At 36.2% G+C, this 26,832-nt stretch overlaps 1 protein-coding gene across 4 annotated transcripts in view; it reads left to right on the top strand.

Moving 5' to 3' along the window:
* APLF (aprataxin and PNKP like factor) overlaps nucleotides 1–26,007 on the top strand; it is a 28,149-nt gene extending 2,142 nt beyond the window's left edge. For 3 of the 4 annotated variants that reach the window (XM_032214476.1, XM_032214475.1, XM_032214477.1), the window contains 8 exons: nucleotides 6,241–6,412; nucleotides 8,407–8,524; nucleotides 10,593–10,672; nucleotides 13,101–13,489; nucleotides 16,902–17,024; nucleotides 19,142–19,188; nucleotides 21,221–21,259; nucleotides 24,656–26,007. In XM_032214476.1, the coding sequence (XP_032070367.1) occupies nucleotides 6,305–6,412; nucleotides 8,407–8,524; nucleotides 10,593–10,672; nucleotides 13,101–13,489; nucleotides 16,902–17,024; nucleotides 19,142–19,188; nucleotides 21,221–21,259; nucleotides 24,656–24,864 (1,113 nt within the window). In that variant the 5' untranslated portion in view covers nucleotides 6,241–6,304 and the 3' untranslated portion in view covers nucleotides 24,865–26,007. Of the gene's footprint in view, nucleotides 1–6,240; nucleotides 6,413–8,406; nucleotides 8,525–10,592; nucleotides 10,673–13,100; nucleotides 13,490–16,901; nucleotides 17,025–19,141; nucleotides 19,249–21,220; nucleotides 21,260–24,655 lie in introns of all 4 variants that reach the window. The other variant, XR_004255059.1, reaches the window with a different exon arrangement.
* The last annotated feature ends 825 nt before the right edge of the window (nucleotides 26,008–26,832 follow it).

The following is a 26,832-nucleotide window of genomic DNA, read 5'->3' as shown; positions in this document are numbered from 1 at the left end:
ACAGTTCAATTTGGAGCCGACCAGAAGTCCAGTTATCCCACCATAGAGTCTCCTCCTAGTGCGGCATCTTTTTCCTCTACCTTTCCTAACCAAAAGCCTTATGAATTGTGGTGCCGACCGGCAAAAGGGAGCCACAGCAGAGGGTTGAAAGAGCCACATGCTGCTCCAGAGCCACAGTTTGCTGACCCTGGTATAGCATTTGGTTGCAAAATGCAAAGCCCTGAATTTAATAGCTGTTCAGCCATCAAGTTTGCTGGAGGTTCACCAGTTGGTAACCACCTAAAGTCTAACTTCTAAAAGAAGCAGCAAAAAGTAAATATTCCAGAGCTGAATGCAAATATTCTTCCCGGAAATCTCTGATGCTATGCAAATACAACCTCAGCTCCTAGGTGCCTACCTTGCTCTACTTGACAAAATATCAGTCCTCATGAGCTGCCAGCAACCTCTGGTGCTATGCAAATGCAGTGCAAATGCAACCAGTTACTCTTGTTTTTATAGTAATTTTATTAAAGTGTATAATTGCAGTGCTAAAAACTAATCCAAACTATAAAGAAAACTAGTGTAGAAAATAAAAATGGAAAAGAAAGAAAGCCATATATGTGGAAAGTTTAAAAGTAGTATCCTTTCAAAACTTCAGACTGGATTTGAGAAAGATGACTTCCCTCCTCTACTAGAGTTTTGAACTGCAGGAGACTAGTTGTCTCCTTGTGAGTAACAGCAGTCTCAAGTACTTACCAGAGTTCTCAAGTCTTGTGTTTATCTGGTGAGGAATAATCAAAGAGGCTTGATGTTTTCTTCATTCCACTGCAGTCATCAGCTCTGTTTTTCACACAGGCATTTTCAGTCTACCATTTCTTCCACCAGTCGTCTTTTGTTTTATCCTCTTTGAATTAATTCTTATGGCATCCTCCAGCATGCTAATTCAGGTTGGAATCGCTTTTTGAGTTCAGAAGCATTCATTATAAATTCAAGAAAAAAAATAATTTCTGATGCAAATAAACATTTAAAGGCATATAAAGATGTAAAATGCAAAAAGAAAAACCAACGTAAGCAATAAATACAGATGGCTAACCATGAAATCTCAAATAGCCAGTTTACCACTGGAATAACATCTTAGTTTTCAAGTTGTTTTCTGAAAGTTATAACATTTCTTTACCAAGAACGTTGTTTTGGTCATTTTTATTTCATCAACCTTTGCAATTGTACTTTCCAATTTGCAGATCACTGTTTACTTTGAGTAGTTGAAAGGAGACTCGTACTGATAATATGCTAGGTGTTTGATTGAGTACATATATCGTATTTCCACTAGAGGTCACAATATGCAAGTTCTGTGTAAGGAACCTTGTCTTACAGTTGTACATGTTGAAGTGGATATTGTGTATTATAGTTATGTACTTGAAATTATAATTATATTCACTATTTCTTTTTAGTTTAATAACAGTTTTAAAGTTATTTAGATCTGCGTAAATCTAAGTGGATGACCAGAATAAAGAAACCATAAGACAATTAGTTATACTGTATTTTTGTGTTCAGATTTGATGGATCACAGTTGAAATCATTTAGGAGTAATGTTGCTTATTACTTGTATTTTGATCCATTAGCCATAATGTAATATAGATCAGTGATGGCTAAACTTTTTTCCATCACGTGCCAAAAGCAGGAGAAGCACCGGGGGGTACGTGGTGCCCACACCCATAATGCTATGCGCACGACACCCCCACCCCCTGCTTTAGGTGCACTTTTTTTGCCCTCCCTTGGCTCCAGAGGCTTTCTAGGAGCCTGGGGAGAGCGATAACAGAGGCCCAGAGGGTGAAAAACAGAAGGCTCCAGAGGGTGAAAAACGCCCCTACGGACAAACTGGAAGTCACTTCTGGGTTGCCCATAGGGCCATTTTTTGCCCTCCAGAACCTTCAGGGAAGCTCCTGAAGGCTCCGGAGCTCGAAAAATGGCCCTACGAGCAAACTGGAAGTCACTGTTCCTGAACTTCCAGGTTGCCCATAGGGCTGTTTTTCGCCCTTCCGAAGGCTTCAGGGAAGCCTCTGGAGGGTGAAAAACGGCCTTAAAAGAAGGCCAAAGTCAGCTGGCCACCGCACGGATGTGCACTGGAGCTGATAGGGCAACGCCTCTTGTGCCGTAACAAATGGCTCCGTGTACCACCTGTTCGCCATCACAGATATAGATGGTCCAAAAAAGGGCAAGGCTTCTATATCTTTAATAGGAGTGCACAGATGAATTTACTTAGATATTGTTTGCATGATTATACATATCTTCGGAAGCTCCAATTCTATATTGCTGTTAAGGTGGAAAAGCTGTGACTTTAGTTGTCTTTCACTGTCTATTTTATAGATAGTGAATATAGATTTAGAAGGTAAATGGAGGTGCTTTTTTTGTTCTTGTTTTCTCCTTTCTGCCTTAATATGAATATGTATTTAAATTAGCCCTTTTAGTTCTGTAATTGGATATCTTAATCGGTATTCGGTATGAGTTGCTATGCATATTTTACTGTGTGTAAAAGGATGAGCAGAATGTTCATAGATAACAGTATTTTCATAGGTCAAACTAAATAATTTCTCTTTCAAGGAGGTAGCTTATTTATACAATTATTTGTGATTGTATAATTAAAAATAATTATTTTCAATTACTACTACTGTTAAAATAGCTACGTATTTTTCTAGACTTACATAGAAAGTTGAAAAGAGAAATGGTTATTGAAATGAATAACCAAAGTGCTGTCCTTCAAATACAATCAGCCATTACTTCAAACTTCTAGGCGCTGCTTGGTGTCCAAGCATGGGTTCACTTCAGCTTGCTGCCCAAGGACTGAGAAGGGGCTCCCTTTTCAGGGATCCAGAGCGCCTAGAATAATTGCTGCTGTTTTGAAGGCAAAGGGTGATCACATTAAATATTGATTTGATTTAGATTTTTCTTTTTTCCGCTTACTTTGTATTTTGAAAATTGACAGAAATAAACAATCATTATTTATATTTCTGAAAGCATTCTTTGTTTTCAGTATTTTTTCACACCTGCCTAAACCTTTTGCACAATACTCTGTGTGTATGTGTGTGTGTGTGTATATACGCTGCTAAAAAAAAAAGGGAACACTTAAACAACACAGTGTAACTCTTAAGTCAATCACACTTCTGTGAAATCAAACTGTCCACTTAGGTAGCAACACTGATTAACAATCAATTTCACATGCTGTTGTGCAAATGGAATAGACAACAGGTGGAAAGCATAGGCAGTTAGTAAGATATCCCCATTAAGGAGTGGTTCTGTAAGTGGTGACCACAGACCACTTCTCAGTTCATAGGCTTTCTGGCTGATGGTTTGGTCACTTTTGAATGCCGGCAGTGCTTTCACTCTAGTGGTAGCATGAGACTGAGTCTACAACCCACACAAGTGGCTCAGGTAGTGCAGCTCATCCAGGATGGCACATCAATGCGAGCTGTGACAAGGTTTGTTGTGTCTGTCAGCGTAGTGTCCAGAGCATGGAGGCGCTACCAGGAGAAAGGCCAGTACATCAGGAGACGTGGAGGAGGCCATAGGAGGGCAACAACCCAGCATCAGGACCGCTACCTCTGCCTTTGTGCAAGGAGGGACAGGAGGAGCATTGCCAGAGCCCTGCAAAATGACCTCCAGCAGGCCACAAATGTGCATGTGGCTGCTCAAACGGTCAGAAACAGACTCCATGAGGGTGGTATGGGGGCCCGACGTCCACAAGTGTGGGTTGTGCTTACAGCCCAACACCATGCAGGACGTTTGGCATTTGCCAGAGAACACCCAAGATTGGCAAATTCGCCACTGGCACCTGTGCTCTACACAGATGAAAGCAGGTTCACAGTGAACACATGTGACAGACGTGACAAGGTCTGGAGATGCCGTGGAGAACGTTCTGCTGCCTGCAACATCCTCCAGCATGACCGGTTGGCAGTGGGTCAGTAATGGTGTGGGGTGGCATTTCTTTAGGGGGCCGCACAGCCCTCCATGTACTCGCCAAAGGTAGCTTGACTGCCATTAGGTACCGAGATGAGATCTTCAGACCCATTGTGAGACCATATGTCCTGTGCGGTTGGCCCTGGATTCCTCCTAATGCAAGACAATGCTAGGCCTCATGTGGCTGGAGTGTGTCAGCAGTTCCTGCAAGACGAAGACATTGATGTTATGGACTGGCCCGCCCGTTCCCCAGACCTGAATCCAATCGAGCATATCTGGGACATCATGTTTCACTCTATCCACCAACGCCACGTTGCACCACAGACTGTCCAAGAGTTGGGGGATGCTTTAGTCCAGGTGTGGGAGGAGATCCCTCAGGAGACCATCCACCACATCATCAGGAGCATGCCCAGGCGTTGTAGAGAGGTCATACAGGCACGTGGAGGCCACACACACTACTGAGCCTCATTTTGACTTGTTTTAAGGACAATACATCAAAGTTGGATCAGCCTGTAGTGTTTTTTCACTTTAATTTTGAGTGTAACTCCAAATCCAGACCTCAATGGGTTGCTAAATTTGATTTCCATTGATAATTTTTGTGTGATTTTGTTGTCAGCACATTCAACTATGTAATGAACAAAGTATTTAATAAGAATATTTCATTCATTCTTATTTTTGTGTTCCCTTTATTTTTTTGAGCAGTGTGTTTGTGTGTGTGTGTGTATGTATGTATGTATATGTGTGTGTGTGTGTGTATACACACACACACACATACACACATACACATATATGTGTATGTGAGAGAGAGAGGGGGGGGTGTCTCACTCGCCATCCTCGAGTGAGACCTTGCTGAAACGTTGCCAAGACAATCTCAATCTTACATGGGAAAAGACCCGAATACAACAAGACCAGCATACCTACACCCGTGAAAATCTATGAATAAAAATAGATAGATGATAGATAGATAGATAGATAGATAGATAGATAGATAGATAGATAGATAGATAGATAGATAGATATTCAATGTTCTTGTACTGTTAGATAATTGAAATATCGTTTTTTTTTTCAAAATGACAAAAAGTAATGAAAATTGTAATGACAGTTCAAAGACAACACTGAAACAAACTTCTGTATAGTATTTCTGAACAAAAGAGATTTTTTTTGTCAAAAGTTCATTCCAGATATAGAATGAAGTAGGAACATTAGCTTTACTAACATAGCAAGGAATAATTTACCTTACATTTGTAGGGCATTAAATTCATAGTATTTAACATAAAATATTTATTTTTCTCCTGTCTATGAACAGCATTTGTTTTGTACTAAAAAAAAAGATACTGTAGCACTTGTGTACATGCCTCTATTATCATGGAAGAACTACCAGAAGTTTATATAGCATATGGATTCATTACATTGTATTGTACAAATTCTTCAAATGCATTCTTTGGAACAGGCAAGCGCACATATGAAGCAACCATCCATTGTTATATTTTCCTGGCTTGCACAGCTGTTTGAAGCAGCTTCCAGCTGTCCCTTGGCACATGCAGAACCACTTTGTTTAGCAGCAACAATGGTATCAGCTTTCCAAGCAGCAAACAAGCCTGGAAAAGACATAGCTCCTTTAAGATTAAAGAAAAAAAGCTTCTTTGGATTCCAATATTTTGAAAGATTTGCACATTTGTTTAATCTACATTTTTCCATAATTCATATTAGGACATCAGTTTTAGGCAACTTTAAAAGAAAAAAAAACTTTAGGCACCAAAAAAAAATGTCTTCCTTCAGTTCCAAAGTAGGGGGCACTATAATGTTTAATATTTAAGACATGGGTTTACATCATCTATAGTTTAAAAGTAGAATTTGGACTATTCTGTAGGTACTGAAATTAGGCTGTGTCAAATATTTAAATGTTTCAGGATGCACCCATGACTGCCCTGATGTCTCGTAGAATTGTTGAATTTGTTTATTTCTTCAATCTATGTTGGTGAGTTTGGGCCGGTCACTTTCTCCCAACCTTAGAAGAAGACAATGGCAAACCCTTTCTGCAATCTTGCAAAGAATACTGTAGGGACTAGTCACCAGATGTCAAACACTGACTTGAAGGCACAAAATAAAAAGGGTTAAAACAAATAAAACAACTGCAGCAACTATAAGAAACAATAAAAATAATTCCACTGAAATAATATGAGCTCCAGATCATAACTTCTATATAAGTTACAAGTTTATATTTTTAATTCTTCATTTCTTCTACTAAGTAATGTATAGCAATCTCTGTCAATCTGCTGCCATTAAAAGGTTTATTATTTGCAATAGGAAAAATGATAATCGTGGTGTAGAAGACCTACCAAATCAAATCCCCACAACTCTGCAGTCTACCATGAGATCTCAGAGTCAGCCTTCAGAACAATCAACAATTTCTTCTAGCAAAAACCAACTTTCAGAAGTACATTCACTTATGGAAAAAGCAACCGAAATCCCAGAGAGGGTAATTTTCAATTTTGGTGTACTGCAATTTTATTAATAGAAAAGTTAAATGAATTTTATGATGATGTTTTTCGCATATAATATGACGTTATAGAAAACGTATTTTCAGAGCACCTGTAGTGGCAGGGCTGGACCAGTAGGGTAAAACAGGTCCCCAACCCCGCCCCCCCCAGGCCATGGTCTACTACTGGACTTTGGCCTGTTCAGAACTGGGCCACATGAGTGGCGGGTGAATGCACATGCGCAGCTCCACTTGTGCAAGTGGCAAGTGCCTGCCACTCACATAGAACACCCCCCCCTCCCGGCTGGGTTGTCAAGCCAGAAAGGTTGGGGACCGCTGGGTTAAAACATAGATATCAATCTATTATCCAAGATGTCTTCAGGGTTTACTGCCTGTCTTCCTATACCTCTATGCAATATAAATTCAAATCCAGACAGGTGAATGTGAATTCTGCCTGGATTACTAGTTTAAATCTCGTGATCACGGGTGGCATCTCAAGAGAGGTTGTTGAGGATGAAGTTATTTCTGTCATATAAAGAGTCGTTACCCAGTGAAAGAGGTTGAAAATACATCTCTTTACTGAGTGGAATAGTCTTTGTTGAACTTGCTGGGAATAACGTTTTTGGAAGTCTTTGTTGGGGCTGGAGAATAAAAGCAACATGGATAGGGAGCAGTACTGTATTATGAGAGAAGAACTTTGTTAACAGAGTTATGAAATGTCTAGCAAGGGATATTTTATAATCCTCCCCATCCCCCTCTTAAGAACCAGTTTGGTCTGGGGTGTCAAACTCAAGGAAGGGCCGTGAGGTCCTTAGATCTGGCTCATAGGGCTGCCCTGGAAACAGTGAAAGGTTTGCCCGCGGTGCCTCTGTCAGTGAAAATGGAGCTCCGTTTTTTCTGGCAGAGTGTTGCAGGAGGCTGTAGCAGCCAAAAACAAAGCTCGGGAGCCTGTTTTCTCTGGCAGAGCGGTCAGACCACCACAGGCGCTCCCGATACGAGTGATGTAAAACTGGCCATGGCCACCCTGGCCACACCCACTCCGGCCCCTTGAGGTTAAACACAACCCTGATGCAGCCCTCAATGAAATTGAGTTTGACACCCCTGGTCTAGTGGTTAAGGTTCCAGGCTAGAAAGTGGGCGACGATGAATTCAAAAGTCCCACCATAGTCATGAAAGCCAGCTTGATGACTTTGGGCTAGTCACTTTCTCTCAGTCCAGGTCAACTCACAGGATGGTTGTTACGGGAAAACAGGAAGAGGAAGATTTTACATGTGTTACTTGTAAAAACAATAAAGGCAGGATACAAATAAATGACTCTTGGCAGTTTGCCTACTCTGAATAAAGAACAATACCAAGAAACAGATCATAGTCATTAAGAAGAGAGCAGAAACCAAATCAAACAACAACAATAACCTGTAGCCCTCAACTTATTATCGCAATTGAGTCCGGAATTTTGATTGTAAGCTGTTATGGTCATAAACCATGTTATCACATAACCAGACTCAATTTTACAACTACTTGTACAATGGTCATTGAATTACCATGGTCATTTAGCAAATGATTTGCTTAATGCCTATGGCACAAAACCTGATCACGTGACTATGGGAGCTACAACTAGTCATAAATGCGAGGCAGCTGCAAAGCATCTGAATTGCTATCACATGATTGTAGAGATGATGCAGCAATTGTAATTTGCAGGACAGGTTATTTGAGTCATCATAACTTTGGATGGTTGTTAAGCAATTTATTATGAGTCAAGGACTATCTGTACTCTCCTCCAGGGCCAGGAAGAACTGTTAGGTTTTCAGGGACTTTCAGAACATCCATACATGAGTTGACTAGCGCATGATGCAGTTGCATAAATATAGGAATATAAGGTATATTCTAAAAATATTATGGCAGTTATGGAAAAGAATTATCGTTGATCTCGTGCATTATTATTCTTTTTTTAATCTTTGCAAAATATGTAACAATATATTTACTTTTTTTTTTAGTTTACTCTTCCTAAAATAGAGGAATCAAGACCTGCTCAGCGAAAAAGACAGCTTCCAGAATGGATGCTGACAGCAGATCTAATGGTTTCAAGCCAGTCAATCTCAGCCTCTAAAAATGGTAAGTGTAGAGATAGATTTGCTGTGGAAGTCATCATGGCAGTTGCCTTTACTAAATTCTCCTTTTGGAGTTTGGAATAATAGAAATTCATTTACTTTTGCTTGAGATTCGATACTGTGTCAGCAGCAGAATTGAGATATGTAGTGAAGATACTCCACTGGGATCAGATAAGATCAGCATAATCAGGATTTTATACTATGTTAATTATAAAGTATTGTTGCTGCTTTCAAATTTGGAACCAACTAACTATATTTCTAATTACCATATTTTCTCTGAGTATAAGACACATCTTCCCCCCCCCAAAAAAGGGGGTGAAAGTCTGGATGTGTCTTATACACTGAATACAGCATTTTTGGCCTCCTGAAACCTGCCCCCTTCACAAAAATGGACGTGCAGAGGGTTTGGGAGGCCTGCAAAGTGCTCCTGGGAGCTGGGGAGGGCAAACATGAGCAAAAAACGAGCTTTTTTTGGTTATTTTTTTCCTGTAGAGGAGCACTCTACAAACCTTCTAAAGGCTATGCATGCCCCTTTTTGGGCAAAAAACCACACCCATTTCCGCAAAAAACTGGCCATTTTTTGCTTGTTTTTTCCCCCAGTCCCTAGGAGCATTTTGCAGGCCTCTCAAACTCTGCATGCTTCATTTCTCACAAAAAACGAGAGGTGCAGAGACTTTGGGAGGTCTGTAGAGTGCAAACATTTAAAAAAAAAATTACCTTTTCAAAATCTTGGTGTGTCTTATGCTCTGGTGTGTCTTATACTCCGAAAAATACGGTAAGTAATGAAATGGTAATCAGACATCATATTGATGGTGGCTCTCATTAAAAAAAAAAAACACTATTATTAGTTGATTTTCTTCATCTGAAAAGGGTTTTGAAAGACTAATGAGCAAAGATTCTTCAATAATATATTCTGTTTGGTATAGTATAGAGAGAGAACAAAACAGATTGTATCTGAATTCTAATGTATTGGTAGGATTATTTTAAATGTAAACTGCATTTTAAGAATTTTAGTACATCATAAATTAAAATAATAGTTATTTAAACAGAAGTTGTAAACTCTATGTCCTTTAACATGCATACATCAGATTGTATAATTAATATTACTAGAGTGTTTACACATGGAAAAAATTATAGAATCTAAGTCTTCTAAATAATTGCTTGTCTGCCTAGGTAAGGATGTATTTAGTAATGACTGTTTATGTAAGTTACATTGAGCAGTCTTAAAGTCTTAAAATATTTTATTTTCTTATTAATATGATAATCCAAAACCAAAATGCACTTTTTTATTTTGCTTTGAATGGAGCCAATATACTTTCCATATTTTGTAGCTTTTATTATAACCAAGGAGAATGGTTCTGAACATTGATAATAAAAAAGACAGTTAAAATTAGTATGCAATAGTTGCTAATATTTTCTTTTAGAAATAAATCTCTGACGATGAAGAAGAGGGGAAGAATTTTGTCACTGATACAGTAGGGTATAATTTATTCATTAAAACATGCTCTTTAAGTAACTAAAGACATACTGCTGAAAATTGTGTCTGTTACAATGATGAATGATTTATTACTTACTACATGTAAGTATTGATGGAGTAGCGTAACCTATAATAGTATTTTTCTACCTTAGCAACTTTAAAATATGTGACTTCAACTCCCAGAATTCCCTAGCCAGCATGAGGTACACTGACTATAACATACACATATTGTTATACATATAACTATTACATACATATAGACATATAACTATATTATAATTATGTGTATATATTTTGTTACACACACACACACACAAATTTTTGGGTTCTTTGGTAAAACATTGTTTTGTGCAGACTGAGAAGCCTGTACTTCTTAGTCATTACATTACATCTTGTCTCACATTAGATATATTATTCAGTTTTCCATAGTATTTTACAAATCTATAGAATTGCTCTTAAATAATCACAATATTGATATATTGTAATTTACTTTTTTAAAAATATGACAGTATGAAATCTTTGTAATTTGTGCAGTTATTCATAGCTTAAATGATAAAATTGTTCTGTTCAGCCGTTGTTTTTTAAATCAAAATAGGTAGTAATGAAGAAGAAAAGCCAGGTGTAAGTAAAAAGCAGAAAATTCTTGAAAGTGAAGATTCTGCCCTTCTAAAAGAGGTATTTCCTATTTTTTTCAATTAATACTTCATATTATTAATATAGAAGCACAAGACTATACTGGGTTTTGCTCTTCTGTTCATAGAAATGCACAATACTTATAAGGAAGAACCTTATCAGTAGAGTAGCAGCTATCAAATATCAGGGCCAAGAGGGTGATTTGGTGCAATCCATATGGTTCATCCTGTTTTCTATTTCTGAAGCATATAACAGCCAATTCATTCATTTCAAACATGTTCCTATTTTCTTCTGATGTTTTGTGCTATTTTTTTTCTCATGAAAGTCACTGACTGCTTTTCATGCTATTGGAAAAGTCAAAAGTGAGGTATACATTCAGATACAGGCAGAATCTCTTTTTCTATCCTAATGCTGGTGAGCCCCATGGAAAGGACTGGTGAAAAAGGCTCATGGACCATTGCCTAGCATCACTGAAAATAGCATCCCATTTCATTTCATATAATTGACCATTATATTCTTACATACTAACTAGTCCTTAGTGAAGCTGTGAGTTACAACAATGCTTTTGGTTTTAGGAAGTCGATTATTTACTAATTATGTCCAAATTTCATAGCTCACATGGCTCTATGATGCAGATATACAGTAGTCAGATACTTTTTCAATAATAAAGACTAGTTTGGTTGCCACGATGTAGAAAAGATGCGGAGACTCTAGAAAGAGTGCAGAGAAGAGCAACAAAGATGATTAGGGGACTAGAGACTAAAGCATATGAAGAACAGTTGCAGGAACTGGGTATGTCTAATTTAATGTATGTTGAATGAATGTTGATTTTATTTATATGCCGCCCTTTTCCCCCAAAGGGGACTCAGGGCGGCTCACAACTCAACCAGGGAAGGGGGATACAAACAGAAAATTAAAACAACACAAAAACAATACATAATTTAAAATGCACAACAGTCATACCAATTCGAGACGGGGGCAATAGTTCTTCAGCCCCAGGCCTGTCTGAACAGCCAGGTTTTAAGGGCTTTGCGGAAGGCCTGGAGGATGGTGAGGGTTCGAATCTCCACGGGGAGTTCGTTCCAGAGGGTCGGAGCAGCCACAGAGAAGGCTCTCCTCCGGGTAGTCGCCAGTCGACACTGGCCGGCAGATGGAATTCGGAGGAGGCCTAATCTGTGGGATCTAATCGGTCTAGTGGAGGTAATTGGCAGCAGGCGGTCTCTCAAGTACCCAGGTCCAATACCATGAATTTAATAGAAAGAAGGACTAGGGAAGACATGATAGAATGTTCCAATATCTCAGCGGTTGCCACAAAGAAGAAGGAGTCAAAACTATTTTCCAAGGCACCTGAGGATAGAACAAGAAGCAATGGGTGGAAACTAATCAAGGAGAGAAGCAACTTAGAACTGAGGAGAAATTTCCTGACAGTTAAAACAATTAATCAGTGGAACAGCTTGCCTCCAGAAGTTGTGAATGCCCCAACACTGGAAGTCTTTAAGAAGATGTTGGATAGCCATTTGTCTGAAACGGTATAGGGTTCCCTGCCTAGGCAGGGGTTGGACTAGAAGACCTCCAAGGTCCCTTCCAACTCTGCTATTGTATTGTATTATTGTATTGATATCTTAAGATTAAAATAGTGTCATGGAGTCTACTTTATAAAGTATACTACACTTAATAAGATTTATATCCAAATTAAGCCATTATAAGTACAACATCTTTTTAGTAACTGGACCTAAGAAAAGAATCTCAGTTGAGAAGGGAGTTTGGGAACCACAGTTCCCTCAAAGTGGCAAATCCACATTGATTTTAATAATTCTACAATGTAGGTAAGAGAGGCCTTTTTTAAGGATTGCCACATTTTCAGTTCTTACTACTATGTAGTCATGAGGGAGCACTTTGAGTTATGTGTTTTTCCCCAGCCCATATTTAGAGATGTGTATAGCCAATATGAGAACTTTAAATGTCCACACTTTTATTAGATAGTGGGAATTATTCTTGAAATTATTTTGCATACAGGCATTCCATTGACTTCCTTTTTCTCTTTGTTCCTTAAACTAAATTCTGCTTATGACTATTCTCTTCTATCCAAATTCATTTTTTAAATCTGAATTTCAAGATCTTACCATCAAAACCAGTCTTTCTTCTCATACTTTACACTATCTATTTTGCTTAGGCTTATGATTTTACCATCTTGCTTTTGGGGGGGACAGGGTGTTTGCTAAATTTCAACTTTGTTTTAATTCTCGCATTTTTCCTTAATATTGTTATCTTTTATTCTCTAGCATTCATTGTCCTCATAATTGTTTTTCTTTGTGTACATAAGATCCATGAGGCAGGGACCAGTCTAATTTTGATTGTGTTATGTCATGTATACTGATTAATTAATCTATCTTAATTAAACTCTGTTTTCACATAAATAAATTATAATCTGTTTCATGAACAATTTCATACCAATTTCCACATGATATAGGGGGTATTTACTAAAGATGTTGCAAAGAAAATGCCAAAGAATGGAAGTAAAAAAATATCTCAGAAACTTGAAAGTTCGTTTGAGCAATTTAACAATGAGCTGGATGATGAAGAGATGGACCTGGACCTCAAGTCAGATGAACAAGCATCTCAGTCTGCTCAAGTACATACAACAAATATAAAAGAAAACAAATTGGAGATTGCTAATGCTAAAACCAGGCAGGTTTATAAGGAAAAGCCATCACAATCATTACTCAGTCAGGATGATATTCAAGAGACTACTCTGAATCAGACTACTGGAATAGATACTTCAAATATAACCGAAAGTCAGGAGATGCAACAGAGGATTTCCCAGAGGATTTCTTGTCAGTATGGGAACAGCTGCTACAGGTAAAATCAAGTTGTTAAACTTCTAAATGACAATTTACTGGTGCATAACCATATAGTGTAGACAGGGGTTCTATTTATTTTATTTATATTTAAATTCTAAGCTGTTGACATACTGTATTTTGCTTATGTTAAATACTTTGCTGAGTTAATGCAAAAAATAACTTTATAGCACTTAGACTTATTTATCACTCCAAAGTGCTCTCTGAGTGGTTTACAAACGTCAGCATATTGCCTCCAACAATCTGGACCCTTATTTTACTGACCTCAGAAAGATGGGAGGGTGAATCAATTTTGAGCTGATCTAGATTGAACTCCTGGCTATGGGCAGAGTTAACCTGCAATATTGCACTGTAACCACTACACCACCAGGGTTCGTGTAAGTCATACAACTTGAGAGTTTGTTTGGCATACTTCCATTTGTTTCCATTGAGTAATACTGTTCACCTTCTCACATTTTTAAAAGAGAAATTTAAGTTCTTTTAATATGTAATTCCAAGATCCTTTCCTCAGAATACTGTGTATCTAAGAATTGAAATACTGTGATGCACAGCCTACTCTGTATTATGAGTATTGCAGTTATATGACATGTGCTGGATGTGTAATTACATGTGTAATACTGGAAAAGAATGTCAGTGTTCAGACAAAGTATTGTGCAGGAATTTTTAAGAAAATCTATATTCTATAAATGATTGGGGAGTGTAATTTGTTCATATAGTATGCACAGAGTTTAAACTTACCTCTGCTCCAGAAGTTTAGACTGGAAGAAATGGTATGCAAAACAAAATATTGAAATATGATGGTTCTCTACTTATTTTCTTTTCAATGGATTGAATTTTGTTGTATTTAAGTACAATGACAATAAAGATTATACTATACTATTTCTTTATAAAGAAACGTGGAAAATAACTATCTATGCAGGTAATCCTCAATTTAAGAACATTCATTTAGGGGGTCTTAAATCATGTTTTTTGGTGCAGTTATTAATTCTGAATAGTTAATAACAGCACAAAAAAACGTCATAAGATCAGTCTTTTTTTAAGGACTATTTTTTGGGGACTATTAGTATTGCAGTGTCCCTGCATCTGATCGCCATTTAGGCACTGGGATGTATTTATGACAGTCATAGCAACCTGGTTTCATGTGGTTGCTCTTTGCAGCCTTCCCAGCTGGCTTCCAACAGGCAAAATGAAGGGGGGAAGCCACATAATGACAGTAGCAAGAAAGGTTGTAAGGTTGGTCAAGATCATGTGGTGACTCGCTTAACAATTTTATCAGAAATTGTATTAGCGATGAAAGTTCCGGTTCCAAGATAAGAACTACTTGTATATTGGAAATATATAAAAGAAATGGAATGCATCAAATTATTGTTGTAGCCATTTCATTTGATTTAATACAACTGTCAAAAAAAATTATACCATTGGAGCTATCTTATATTAGTCTATTGCTGGGAACTCTTAAATAACTTCCATGGAAGTGTGTATGGCTGTTATTAGTATTTGTTTATGGGTACTATAATTAGCTTCATAAGGGGCTTGTTTTTTCTGTCAAAACTGTCTCTTTGTAACAATAACAATTAAAAATAAGAGTATTTAGTCATACATGGTTACATTTTAAGAGACTTCTGTTTGTGAATGCTGTAAAAACACTTCTCTCAGGGCAAAATTGATTCTCATTCTTTTAGAATAAATGGTAGGGAAGAGAAAAAGGCAGAATGTCTTTTTAAGAGAATAGCTGTTTCTCTTTGCATACCAAAAGTAGATTGAAGCAATTAGAAGATAGTCATTAAGTATTGACTCTTGAGCAAAATCAGTGCTAGGAGAAGTGCATAATATCAGATCGTGTTTTCATTTTTTAAGTTTTTCCCATCTCATAAGAGGCACATTGTTTCATATGTGATTCTTACATGGTATTACAAGCATGCTGTATATGCTTGCAATCTATAGGCATGCTTGTAATACCATGTAAGAATAGATGGACATAAATAGTATCTTGTTAAATTAGAGCCCTGTTCCATCTTATCCAGCAGTTGGTTCTCTCAGTGGCCAGTCAACTGCCCAAGGAAGTCTGCTAGTTTCTCAACAGATGGCCCTCAGATGGCAGTCACATTGCCATCAAGGCTAATAGCAAGTTGATCACCACGACTTCCTTGAATTGGTCCAATCTTTTGAAGCCAGCCAAAATGGTAGCCAGCACCACATCTTGTAAAAGTATATGTCTTGACTGACACTTCTGTGTTTTGATCGGGTTTGATCTCCAGTGCAGTAGATAAATATAGCAAATCCACTGTCAAGTACATTCAGAGCTTGGAGAGCTGAAAGGAGAGAGAAATTTGTCTAAGTTTTAAAATGCACAATATTGCTATTCTTCATGTGTTCACCAGGACTAGCATTGCCAGATGTGTGCTACTAATAGAAAGGGAGAGAGAGAGATAATACAATATAGAGCTTTATAATTCTGTAAAAATGTACTGCCTTTTCAGTTTGCACTGTTTCATGCTTATCTAACATAAGCTTTATGAGAGACAGAGTATATTCTCTTGTCTCCAGAAAATTTAATTTAATTTATTATATGTAACTGCCTGAAGTCACTCTGTAAATGAGGTCGGTGGTTTTATATTACACACACACACACACACACACACACACACACACACACACACACACACACACTCTCTCTCTCACACACACACACACTCCCCGAAAATAAGACCTCCTGGATAATAAGCCCAATCAGGCTTTTGAACGCATGCGCTAAAATAAACCATCCCCCGAAAATAAGCCCTCCCCCCAAAATATTTAAACACATGCTCAGCCGATCCCTGCCATTTCCTGGGGGGGCACTGCACACGCGCCCCACGTGCACCTGCCATCCACGCAGAATGGATTCGCAAGGTGGCTCCTGCAAACCCTAGCTACCCCTTCCCAAAGGCAATGCTAGGACTGGCAAGAGTGTGCCCGAAACACAACTTCCAGCTCTCTTTGATCAGCTGATCCGCGGGCCAAGGTTAAGGGACCTCCTGCACCTCAAAAATAATAAGACCTTCCCGAAAATAAGGCCAAGCGCTTATTTTGGGGATCAAAAGAAGATAAGATCCTGTCTTATTTTTGGGGAAACATAGTATATAATATAAAACCACCGACCTCACTTACAGAATAACTCCAGGCAGTTACCTTTGTTATGAAATTCCCTCATACTGGCATATAGTATTTGGCCAACCCAATTAGGGTAGGTTTCAAAAAGAATTATTTGCTTTCTTTAATTTTAATTGAAATAGTTTTGTAACATATACTGGTTTTTATTGATTTATTGTCCTTCATATTAGTTTAACTGAATTAATGGTGTTGTATTTCTCCCAGCTGCATACATTTGAAATATATCTTGATAATTGATGTAGTATTTCTAAATTTCACAGAAAGAATCCTATTCATTTCCAGCAATTTAGTCACCCTGGTGATAGTGATTATCATGACTTAGAAGCTTTAACTCAGGTTGATGATGATAGGCCTGAATGTCCTTATGGAACAGCTTGTTACAGGTAAGAATGATCATTTAGAATAATTTCAAAGTTTGGATGATAAATATTTCACTGGCATGGTATGTCATTGGGAGATGCCAAATATACTTTCTACTGATTGACTCAAATGTAGCACATATACAGGTATTCCTTGACTTACAACAGTTCATTTAGTCTGTTCAAAGTTACAGCAGCATTGAAAAATATGACCCTTTTCACAATTAGCACTTTTGCAACATCCCCGTGGTTATGTCATCAAAATTCAGAGGTTTGGCAACTCATTCATATTTACTAGCATTGTTGTGTTCCACCTTTTGTCACCTTTTCACAAGCAAAGCCAGGGGGAAGCTACATTCACTTAACAACCGGGTTACTAATTTATCAACTGAAGTGATTCACTTAATAACTGTGGTAACAAAGGTCACAAAATGGGGCAAACCTCATTTAACTAATGTCTCACTCAGCAACAGAAATTTTGAGCGCAACTGTCATAAGTTGAGTACTACCTGTTTTTATGGAAATTGTGTAAACTTTTTACCTGGATAAACATATGATTATCTAAGTTTTATTAAAGGTTAACTACAACGCAAAAAATAAAATCTAAAATACAAGATTTCAAATCATAGAAAAAATACCAAAGCAAAAAGCAGTGAAGACCATTCACCCAACCTGTTGCTGGAAGATATTATAGCAGTTGCAGTCAAATACTGCATGAGTGAATCCAGCTAGACACAAGTGAGAGCCTTTGTTGGAGCCTACCTCATGACAATAAGAGTAGTGAGAAATGCTTATTTCTCCATCCTTATTGCATTTTCCAGGTGTTGGCCAGTAGCCCTGTTCAGGGCAGCCCAATCCCTTCTGAGTTATGTTGTATTGGTGGAGCATCTGCAAGGTCCCTGTGCTGAGTGTTCTTCATACCTGAGAGATAAAATAGCTTAAGTTATTTGTTCAAGTAGAGTTTTGCTACATATTCCAATTCTTTTGGTTCTAGGTCCTACTTTTAATTTACAGTTTATAGCAAGAAATTATCCCTTGGCGGATTTGTAGGTGTGATGCGTCTGGCCCGCAGGCTGTCAGTATAACACCCCTGCTTTAGAGCATGTGCTACTGGGTAGAGTTCTTGTCTGTCCCTTCAGTTTTGTTTTGATTTCCATATCTATACTATCTGGAGTCTTCTTTTTGTTTGCCATTTTTGTTTTTGGTGTCATGCAGAATTTGTTGATTCTTTTTATCTCTGGAACATTAACTTTTTATTGACTTTCCTGTGGAGGAAATTTTGTTACACTGAGGTGCCTATGGCAACAAGAATGCCTTTCAGAAAGAGGGTCTGAAATTTTTCCACCACTAATGAGCATTCATTTTGCTTCATTGATTTAGCAGAAAGACACAGCCAAGGCTGTGTTTCATTACCAATAGCTCACTAAAAAGGTCACAGTGGATTGTTCTTCTTCCCAACATAGGAAATAAGTCTTTATCATGACTTCAACAGCTTTGGATTCCATAATGATAATTTCAGTACAAAAGTCATCTAACTGACCTTCTATCGTGATCCTCAGCAAAGTTGGGTTTAATTGTTCAAGCCTCAGTAGATGATATTCAACCATCCACACTGGGCAAACCTATTTGTTCTTCCTTCAAAGCTGAAGAACAGCAAGTCAAACTCACATACCCCCTCTCCTCCCACAAACCTATTACATACCTTGCCAGCAAAGAAAAATTCTCCATTGCTTTATTTGGGGAGCCTTCAATAATGCCAAAAATCAAGGGAGAGCAGTTACTTCCCTTGCATTCTGGGCACACTATTTTGGTTGCAGGCCTCTAAGAAGACTAGCATATTGCAATCCACCCCCCACCCCCATGGCCGGGCCCAATTACTCTTCAGAGAGTAACCTTAGTCATAGGAGCCTATGATAGATGGAGAAATGCTTAGAAGCTTTACCAGTAAAGATGGAACTAGCTAAAGTTGCCACTCCCCTAGGAAATGAATGACTCAAAAGTTATTTTTTTCAAAATGAGAAAATCATATCTCCAGTTTGAAGAATTGTTTGCTTTGTCTTTTATTTTTTATTTTCATTTGAAATTTTAGATAATCAGATAGAAAACTCAGGTTCATCTTCTCTAACTGTTTCTCTTTGCAGAAAAAATCCACAGCACAAGTTGGAATATAAACACACAACTCCTCCTGGTAAAGTGCTTTTATTCTAATGTATATGAAGAACAGATCTTTCTTAATGTAACTAATGAGGTAAAATACTAAAGACTATGCCATGGTAGTACTATGGAAGTGTTGTTGCTTCTGTAGTATGGTGCAATTCTGCTGGAATGGGAATTGATGTGATTTTGGAAGTTCAAACATTTCTTATTATAGTTCAAGTAGTTTGATTTGGCTTCTGACTATAAATTAAACAAAAAGGGTTCTCTTCTGAGCTACCATACATTTGAATTAGTAGAAGCACTTTTAGGTCCAATGGTTAAGCCAAACAAAATAATTTGTGGCAAAACTGTTAATTTTCCCATCCAGCAGAGTATTAAATCAAGCAGATTTAAGGACTTATCCATAAGTTGGCAGAATGTATTAACTAAGCTATTGGCAAGGGAGAAGGATAAGCTGGTCAGTTATGATAAGAATGGAGAATTATATTTAAAATATATTGAATTCTGTTGTCAAGGATGAATTGCTTCAGTTTTAACCAACCTTTCTTAGAACTAAATGAGGTAGCTGTTAAGCTATAAAATTTAAAGTTGCTATAGATTACTAACTGCCTTCCATAATAACATAAATTTACAAGGTTAAAGAACTCAGGCAACTGTGAATGAAAACTAATATGAGGCAAAATTTTAGGCATCAAAGCTGTATATGAGATTCTACAAAATTAGACTAGATTCTAATCTTAATGTGGAATTAGATACTCAGCAGGGTATTTTTGCAGCAGGGATTTAAAAAGCTAAATTGGACAGTTTTGATGTAATTAAATTATGGTAACACATTTGCACTCCATATAAAATATCACTGATATATTAAATAGAATTACACACTCAGATTTTATTCTTCTTGTGACTGGAGTAAAACTATTGCAGTATCAATATATAAAAAAGGAGTTTGCTGTATATAGTAAGAAAGATACAGGGGCAACTTTGGCAGGTGGAGGAAGGGTATAAAAATCAAGATGAAGGGTATGACAGCCTTTTTTAAATATGGGATGAGATGTATGAAAAAGGAGTGGGACTTTGATTATATAATTTTTGTTGCCAGGATGATTTTGTTATTGGCCTCACCTGTGTGAGTGTCTCTGGCCAGCTATATTCCAGTCATGTCCATAAAAATAGCTTGAAAGTAATAAAGTATGAATTTGCCATGTCAGAGTAGAATATTTCACATCCTTAATCCCAATAAAAAATCCCAGTATGAAGCAATAATGCATCTGGGGCCCTTTCCTTTTTGCCATAAATCTTGACAAAATTTGAGTAATACAGTCCCCTAGTAGTAAGAGGCAAAAAGATCTGTTTTGGTTCTTTCATTCTGAAAACACGTCAATCTCCTTTACAACCTAAGTTGACATGAGATAAAGTCTGCAAGCTCTTACCCTCTAAAGTACAGAAAAACAACTAGTTGCCAACTGTAATAAAAAGAAAACAATTGTTTTCTCCCAAAGTCCTATCATCTGCTGTTTCCTGTAAAAATCAGTGGTGTTATTATCAATTTTAAGTACTTAACATATTTCTTTTCAGAATCAATCAAGTTCATCCAGGCCAAGAGTTGTCATCACTTCCCATGGTTTGAATGCTGTCTTTCAGTGGGCTAATTGCAAAGCAATGTTTACATCAGAGCTCCAACTTCTTATTTTATAGTCACATGCATCTCATGAAATTTGCCCTTTGCAGGGTTTGCTTCTTTGTAAAGTGTTTAGAATATACACTAAAGATTAAATATCATTATGGATGCATAAGGTGATTGATTTATTGGGTAAAAAAAAATTGAAATAGGAAGAGTCCTGATACAGAACATGTTTGGCTGTTCAGTGAGCCAAAGTAATAAAGAAATTACAAAGCCCTCTTCCTGAGATTTGGTGGCAATATGAGAATGGTTAGAACTCCTCCAAAGAGGTGCAGATAAGTAGGAGAATTTTTACAGGTGTTCTCTTTTAATTTTCAGTTTTAATAAAATCATAGCGGTTTGGGTTGTTTTATTGGTAATAATTTCTTTTTGTTTTCTCTAGAATCTGATAGAAGGCAGAGATCAAAAGTTACAAGAAAAGGTGAGATTCTGTACTTTTTCAAAAAGCATTGGCCTATAAGCATAGGGGGATTCAGTAGTTAGCTTTGCTCACCATCCTACCCGATAAATTAGTATGAAAATTACTAAATCCCTCATTGTAAAAAAAAGATAAAATGGCTTTGAGGGGAAGTCCTAGTTCGTTTATATAGATGATACTGTTCAGAGCCCCTATAAAATTAGATAGGAAGTTCATTTTTCTCAGTATCCTAACTTTATATGGATGTGCTTTGTACAGGTAGTCCTCAACTTGCAACCATTTGTTTAGTAATTGAAGTTACAATGGCACTGTTGAAAAAAAGTGACTTATGACTGTTTTTCATACATAAAATTGTTGATCTCATGATCAAACTTGGGGCACTTGGCAACTGGCTAAATTTATGACAGTTACACTGTCACAAGGTCATGGAATCACCATTTGTAATCTTTTCAGCTAGCTTTTGACAAGCAAAGTCAATGGCAATTCATTAAACAGCCACATGGTGATTCAGTTAACTGTGACAAAAAAGATCATAAAATGTGACAAAACTCACTTAATAACTACCTTGTTTAGCAATGGAAATTTGGGGCTTGATTGTGGTCATAAGTCGAAGCTTAACCTATATACCTTTAAATAAATTCCCCTTATGTGAATAATGATATATTTTAATCTATTAAAAGAGATCAACATTTTTGTAAGTATACCAGTTCTCAGGTAAAAAGAGATTAATTTATTTTAATGTAATCCTTGGATTTGACATTTGATTTATTTTGCAAGCAGTCTGTGTAATAATAATATGAAATAGTGACCTTTTTAAATATGTTTCTTGTGGTTTTGTAAACTAAGCTATGAAACATCTTATAAAAATGACCTATAATGTACCCAAATATCCACAATGCATATAACTTTTTAAAGTAACTTGCTAATTGGCACACATGATATTAATTTATAAAATTTATTTATTTAACTGAGTCTAAGAAGGATGAGAATTAACTTAAAAGTTATATGGTAAGAATGAACAAATATTTTCTAGAAGTGGGACAAACTTTTTGAAATTTGCTTATTCTGATAGCTGAAAAAGTTGTTGCAGTAAACATAATCAGATAACTGCATTGCTGCTGATGTTTTTTTTTTAAACCTGCACCCATGACTTAATCACATAATTTACTTTCAGGAGTATGATTTTTAGAAAGAGAACTACTGTTGTGCTAGAGAAATAATTACCCATGGCAACTTGAATTCTGCAATTTGAATTCCGGTTATATCAGACTACAAAGTTGATATCCCTGTAGAAAAAGAACACAAAACAAATAACTTTGGATCATTTTGTCCAAAGAAGGATCATTATATAAGAATAAGTCTGCAACAGAGATGGTCAAAGGATTTACAAAAATTGAGTTTTATTATTATTTTTAAAAGTACAGTATATTAGCAATGCAGTAGTTAGCTATTATAGATGCTTCAAAGAAGTAACATTCAAATACAGCTAGATAAGAAACGTTTTGTTTCTAGAAAAAGAAACAAAAATGATTATATGAGATTATTTGTTTCACTCTGCAGAGGTAAAGAAAGGGACAGTTGCTCTTGAAATTGTAAAGCAGGCAAGAAGGGGAAAGAAAAGTATGCTTTTTTATATTCCATTTAAATACTGGTACTGTAGAGGAAGTAGTGATCCTGTGGTGAGAAGAGAGGCAGACAGACATATGAAAGGATAGAGAGGGCAGAAAAAATAGTGAAGTGAAGAGGTCTTGATTACATTAGAATGCAACAAAGAGGAGTTGGAGTTTTTCATCATCCAGCATACAAGATGTTCCCTTTCTTAAGATAGTAGAAGATGTAATCACATTCTGTCCCCGATTGCCTGTTCTTGCCAACTATATTGTTTCAGGAAAAATGATAAATGAAAAATAAAATGGGATTACCGGAGCAAAACTGTGATCAACTCACTCACTTGTCTACTGCTTCCCAGTGTTTCTTCTGAAGGTTAAAAAGCTTATCAAAAGCTAGAGCTGATGTTTTGCATTTCATATAGTCGTTTTCAAATGTTCTTGGTAGAACTATGTGAACTGGCTAAAGTCTCTCTTAGTCTTGCCTCAGTAGTTTTGCATTATATATTGTGATACAAGAAATTGAAAATGCTATTCTTAGGAATGCTTCAAAGAGTTTTCATTCCAGGATATCTGACTTATATGTATATTTAGAGGGGAAAAAAATCAAATTCATGTTGGCACACTTGAGAAATGGAATCATTTTTGTATACAGGGTAGACTTAACGACCACAATTGAGCCTAAAATATATGTTGCTAAGTGAGATATTTCTTAAGTAAGTTTTGCCTCATTTTATGATCTTACTTGCCACAATAGTTAAATGAATTATTGCAGTTGTTCTGTTATCAACATGTTGTTAAGTGAATCTGGCTTCCCCATCGACTTTGCTTGTCAGAAGCTTGAAAAAGCTGATTATGTGACTGGGACACTGCAACCGTCATAAATATGAACCAGTTGCCAAGGAGCTGAATTTTGATCACATGACCAAGGGGATGCACATTTTAGTGCCATTGTAACTTTGAATAGTCACTAAATGAACTGTTGTAAGTTGAGGACTACCTGTATAGTAATTCTTTTTTTTTTTCAGGAGAAAAGAAAACTAAAATTGACAAAAAAATTAAAAACAGCTTTGACTAACCCAGTATAGTACAATATATACATACCTTGAGGCTTCTCATATAAATGAGATTTTTCTAAATATGATGATAATATCCCATCTATTACATTGCATGTGTAAGGTCTCACTATCATTAGCACTTTTGTTATTTTGTTTCAGTAGTTTTTGAACTTCTGATTTGTAAAGTGGAGCTTGAAACAAACGAAAGACATTGAGATTAAAATATGCCTTTAGGGCAATAATTTATTGCCTTTCATAACACTAGACCACAAGAAAACTGAAAGGAATTTCATGGCCATCTGTGTGGAATAGTGACAATCTATTCAATTTGCTTTTGTGCATAAAAATAAATTTTCAAATTTGTTTAGAAATTGGGATAAATTCAAATAGACTTTCCAAATCAAAATGTGAGTGATTTGCAATGAAGATCATTAAAGCTGGAGTGATCACACTATCAAATAAGATGAGATACCAGTGGACTTGTTTTCTTGTTTCACTAAGCAGATTGAAGAGGCCAGGCTCCAACAGTTTACTGTACATATTTTCATACATTCTTAATAATAACTTTTTTCTCACCTGTTCAAATTGTGTTTCCATATTGGTAGAAAAACATATTTACTTGTACATCAAGTATGAACTTGTAAAATTCAGTTCATAAGACGGTACATTACTATCATTTTGCATTGGACATTAAAACCCAAGATTTTAATTTTTTATTGTTGAAAATTATATAGTAAGAAGTGTTCTTGCGGATGAGAGTGATGATGATGGTGAAGCAAATGAATACAACTTGAATGACAGTTTTATAGATGATGAAGAGGAGGAAGAGAGTGATCCTACTGATGAAGATTCTGATTGGCAACCAGATTGTCAAGACAATGATGGTGAAGATATGGACATGCTTCTCAAAGAAGCACAGAATTTTGTTAAAACCAAGAATTAACGATATTCAAATATTTTGATAGAGTTTATAAAGCATCCTTCACAATATGAAACATGTATCCCATTAGGTGATAATGTCACTTTTTAAATAGTGACTTACTTTAATGTTACTTTATAAAATGGGATTATATATGTACATTTCAAAATTTCATGACTCCATAGCTGATAATGCTTGTGAAAAAATCTTATGTGTTAAGGAGTACACTTAAGATTGCTGGATTAATATCATTTTTGTAGTGATAGGTGTGACTTTGTGATTTAAAGTGATGAATGCTTTCCTAAACTTTGTATTAACACATTTCATTGCATAGATGGATAAATAATAACTTCATATTGGTAATGGCACTGATTTGGATTTCATGTCTTTATTCTATCACTGATAATAAAACTAAGAGTAACTGCACTTTTTGTAATATGTTGTTTAACATTGCAAGTGATATTATTTCTATTTAAGAAGAAAGTATATAAATTTATTCTGAAAGATAATTATGTGCCCAATCTCTTCAATATTTTAATTTCTCTGAAGCAATGTTCGAATTATTACATTCAATTGGCTGAAGCTGAAACAAATCCTAATTTGATCAACTTTATACTGTAACATCATAAAATGTCTGAATTGCACTTTGAATCTGTTGTATGCAGATAACAAATATGAATATCAAGAAAAGATTCCATCTGTCATTTGCCTCTGGCAGATAGTGTCCAAAGTGCAGTACTTTCTTAAGTCAGAACTGTATTGCTTGACCCTTATAGTTATGAATCTTAGCTTTAAAGAGCCAAGAGTCAGTAGCTCTTCATGTCTTGTGTTAAACCATAGTATGATTTGTATGGTTTTGGCACCTCGTGTTTTGCAAATGCAGCATTTCTGGACTTTGTGGCTTGGAGTAAGGTGGGAATCTAGCCAATGTTTCATGGACTGTTTCCAAGTTACAAAAAGAACACTGCAAGCTTTATTTTATTTGAGCTTTATTTTCAAAGCTTTTAATAGTGGTTTTAAAAGGTATGGACAGTTTATTGTTTATTCTATTTAACTCGTGGGATAAAATAAAAGAAAATATAGTTTATTCTCCCATTCCCATCCCCAATTCTAAAACACTATTACAGTCGGGACAGTTCCATTTGTACCTTTTGAAAAAATCAAAAAGAGAAGTAACTTATAGTAATATAGGAGAGGAGCAAATGAAACAACAGTTGTCTCATATAGGACGGAAGATATCAGAAATATAAGATACAGAGGCACAATTAGAAAATTAAAATTGCCCCAACATAATAGAGTATGTTGCCCATTTTAATTGGCTGAAACAAATCAACATTAATTGCCCAGTTTGTATCAGCTTATTGAATATTATTTAGGACTCAGAGAAATTTGAATTTGAATAAGATTTTAAGTCTATTTTTCTTTTGTTAGAGGATTCCCTTTTTATAACAGGTTCCGGATACATTGTGATCTTTTATCCTCATTGTAAATTCCTTCTATGGTTCTATTTAGGCATTTGAAGAATCATTCAATTTCTCATGAAATATTTCTGAATATATAATATGGTAGATAAAACAATAATGCATTGATAGGTGGAAAAGATGCCAATTTAATGCAGTACATTTTTAAAAAATAGTTCTTAGCTAGGAAATTAAATGCAAAATCAGAATTCATAACACTAAAATGCAGCTTTTAAACCTAATAGAAATAACTCAAGTCATTTTGGAATGTTCAGTATGGCTGCACAATCTGGTTTGTTAATATATGTAGTATTTTCAGCAGAAAGAAAAATGATTCTGTAGCCAAAATTTTTAAATAAATGAACAACTGAGAGTAAATAAATAAGCTGAACATGTAGAAAGTAAAATCTGCCTCTTCCAATAGGCAGTTTTATCTTATACAATGAAATATCAAAGGCAGTTTCTTTCAAATAAAGTTATGTGATAGGAGCTATATTTGTAATATGAAGGAATAAAAAAGACATCTAAAAAT

Source organism: Thamnophis elegans, chromosome 3, assembly GCF_009769535.1.
Source record: "Thamnophis elegans isolate rThaEle1 chromosome 3, rThaEle1.pri, whole genome shotgun sequence".
Taxonomy (NCBI): Eukaryota; Metazoa; Chordata; class Lepidosauria; order Squamata; family Colubridae; genus Thamnophis; species Thamnophis elegans.
Note: the sequence above shows the minus strand (reverse complement) of the source record. Positions and strands in the feature narration are given on the sequence as shown.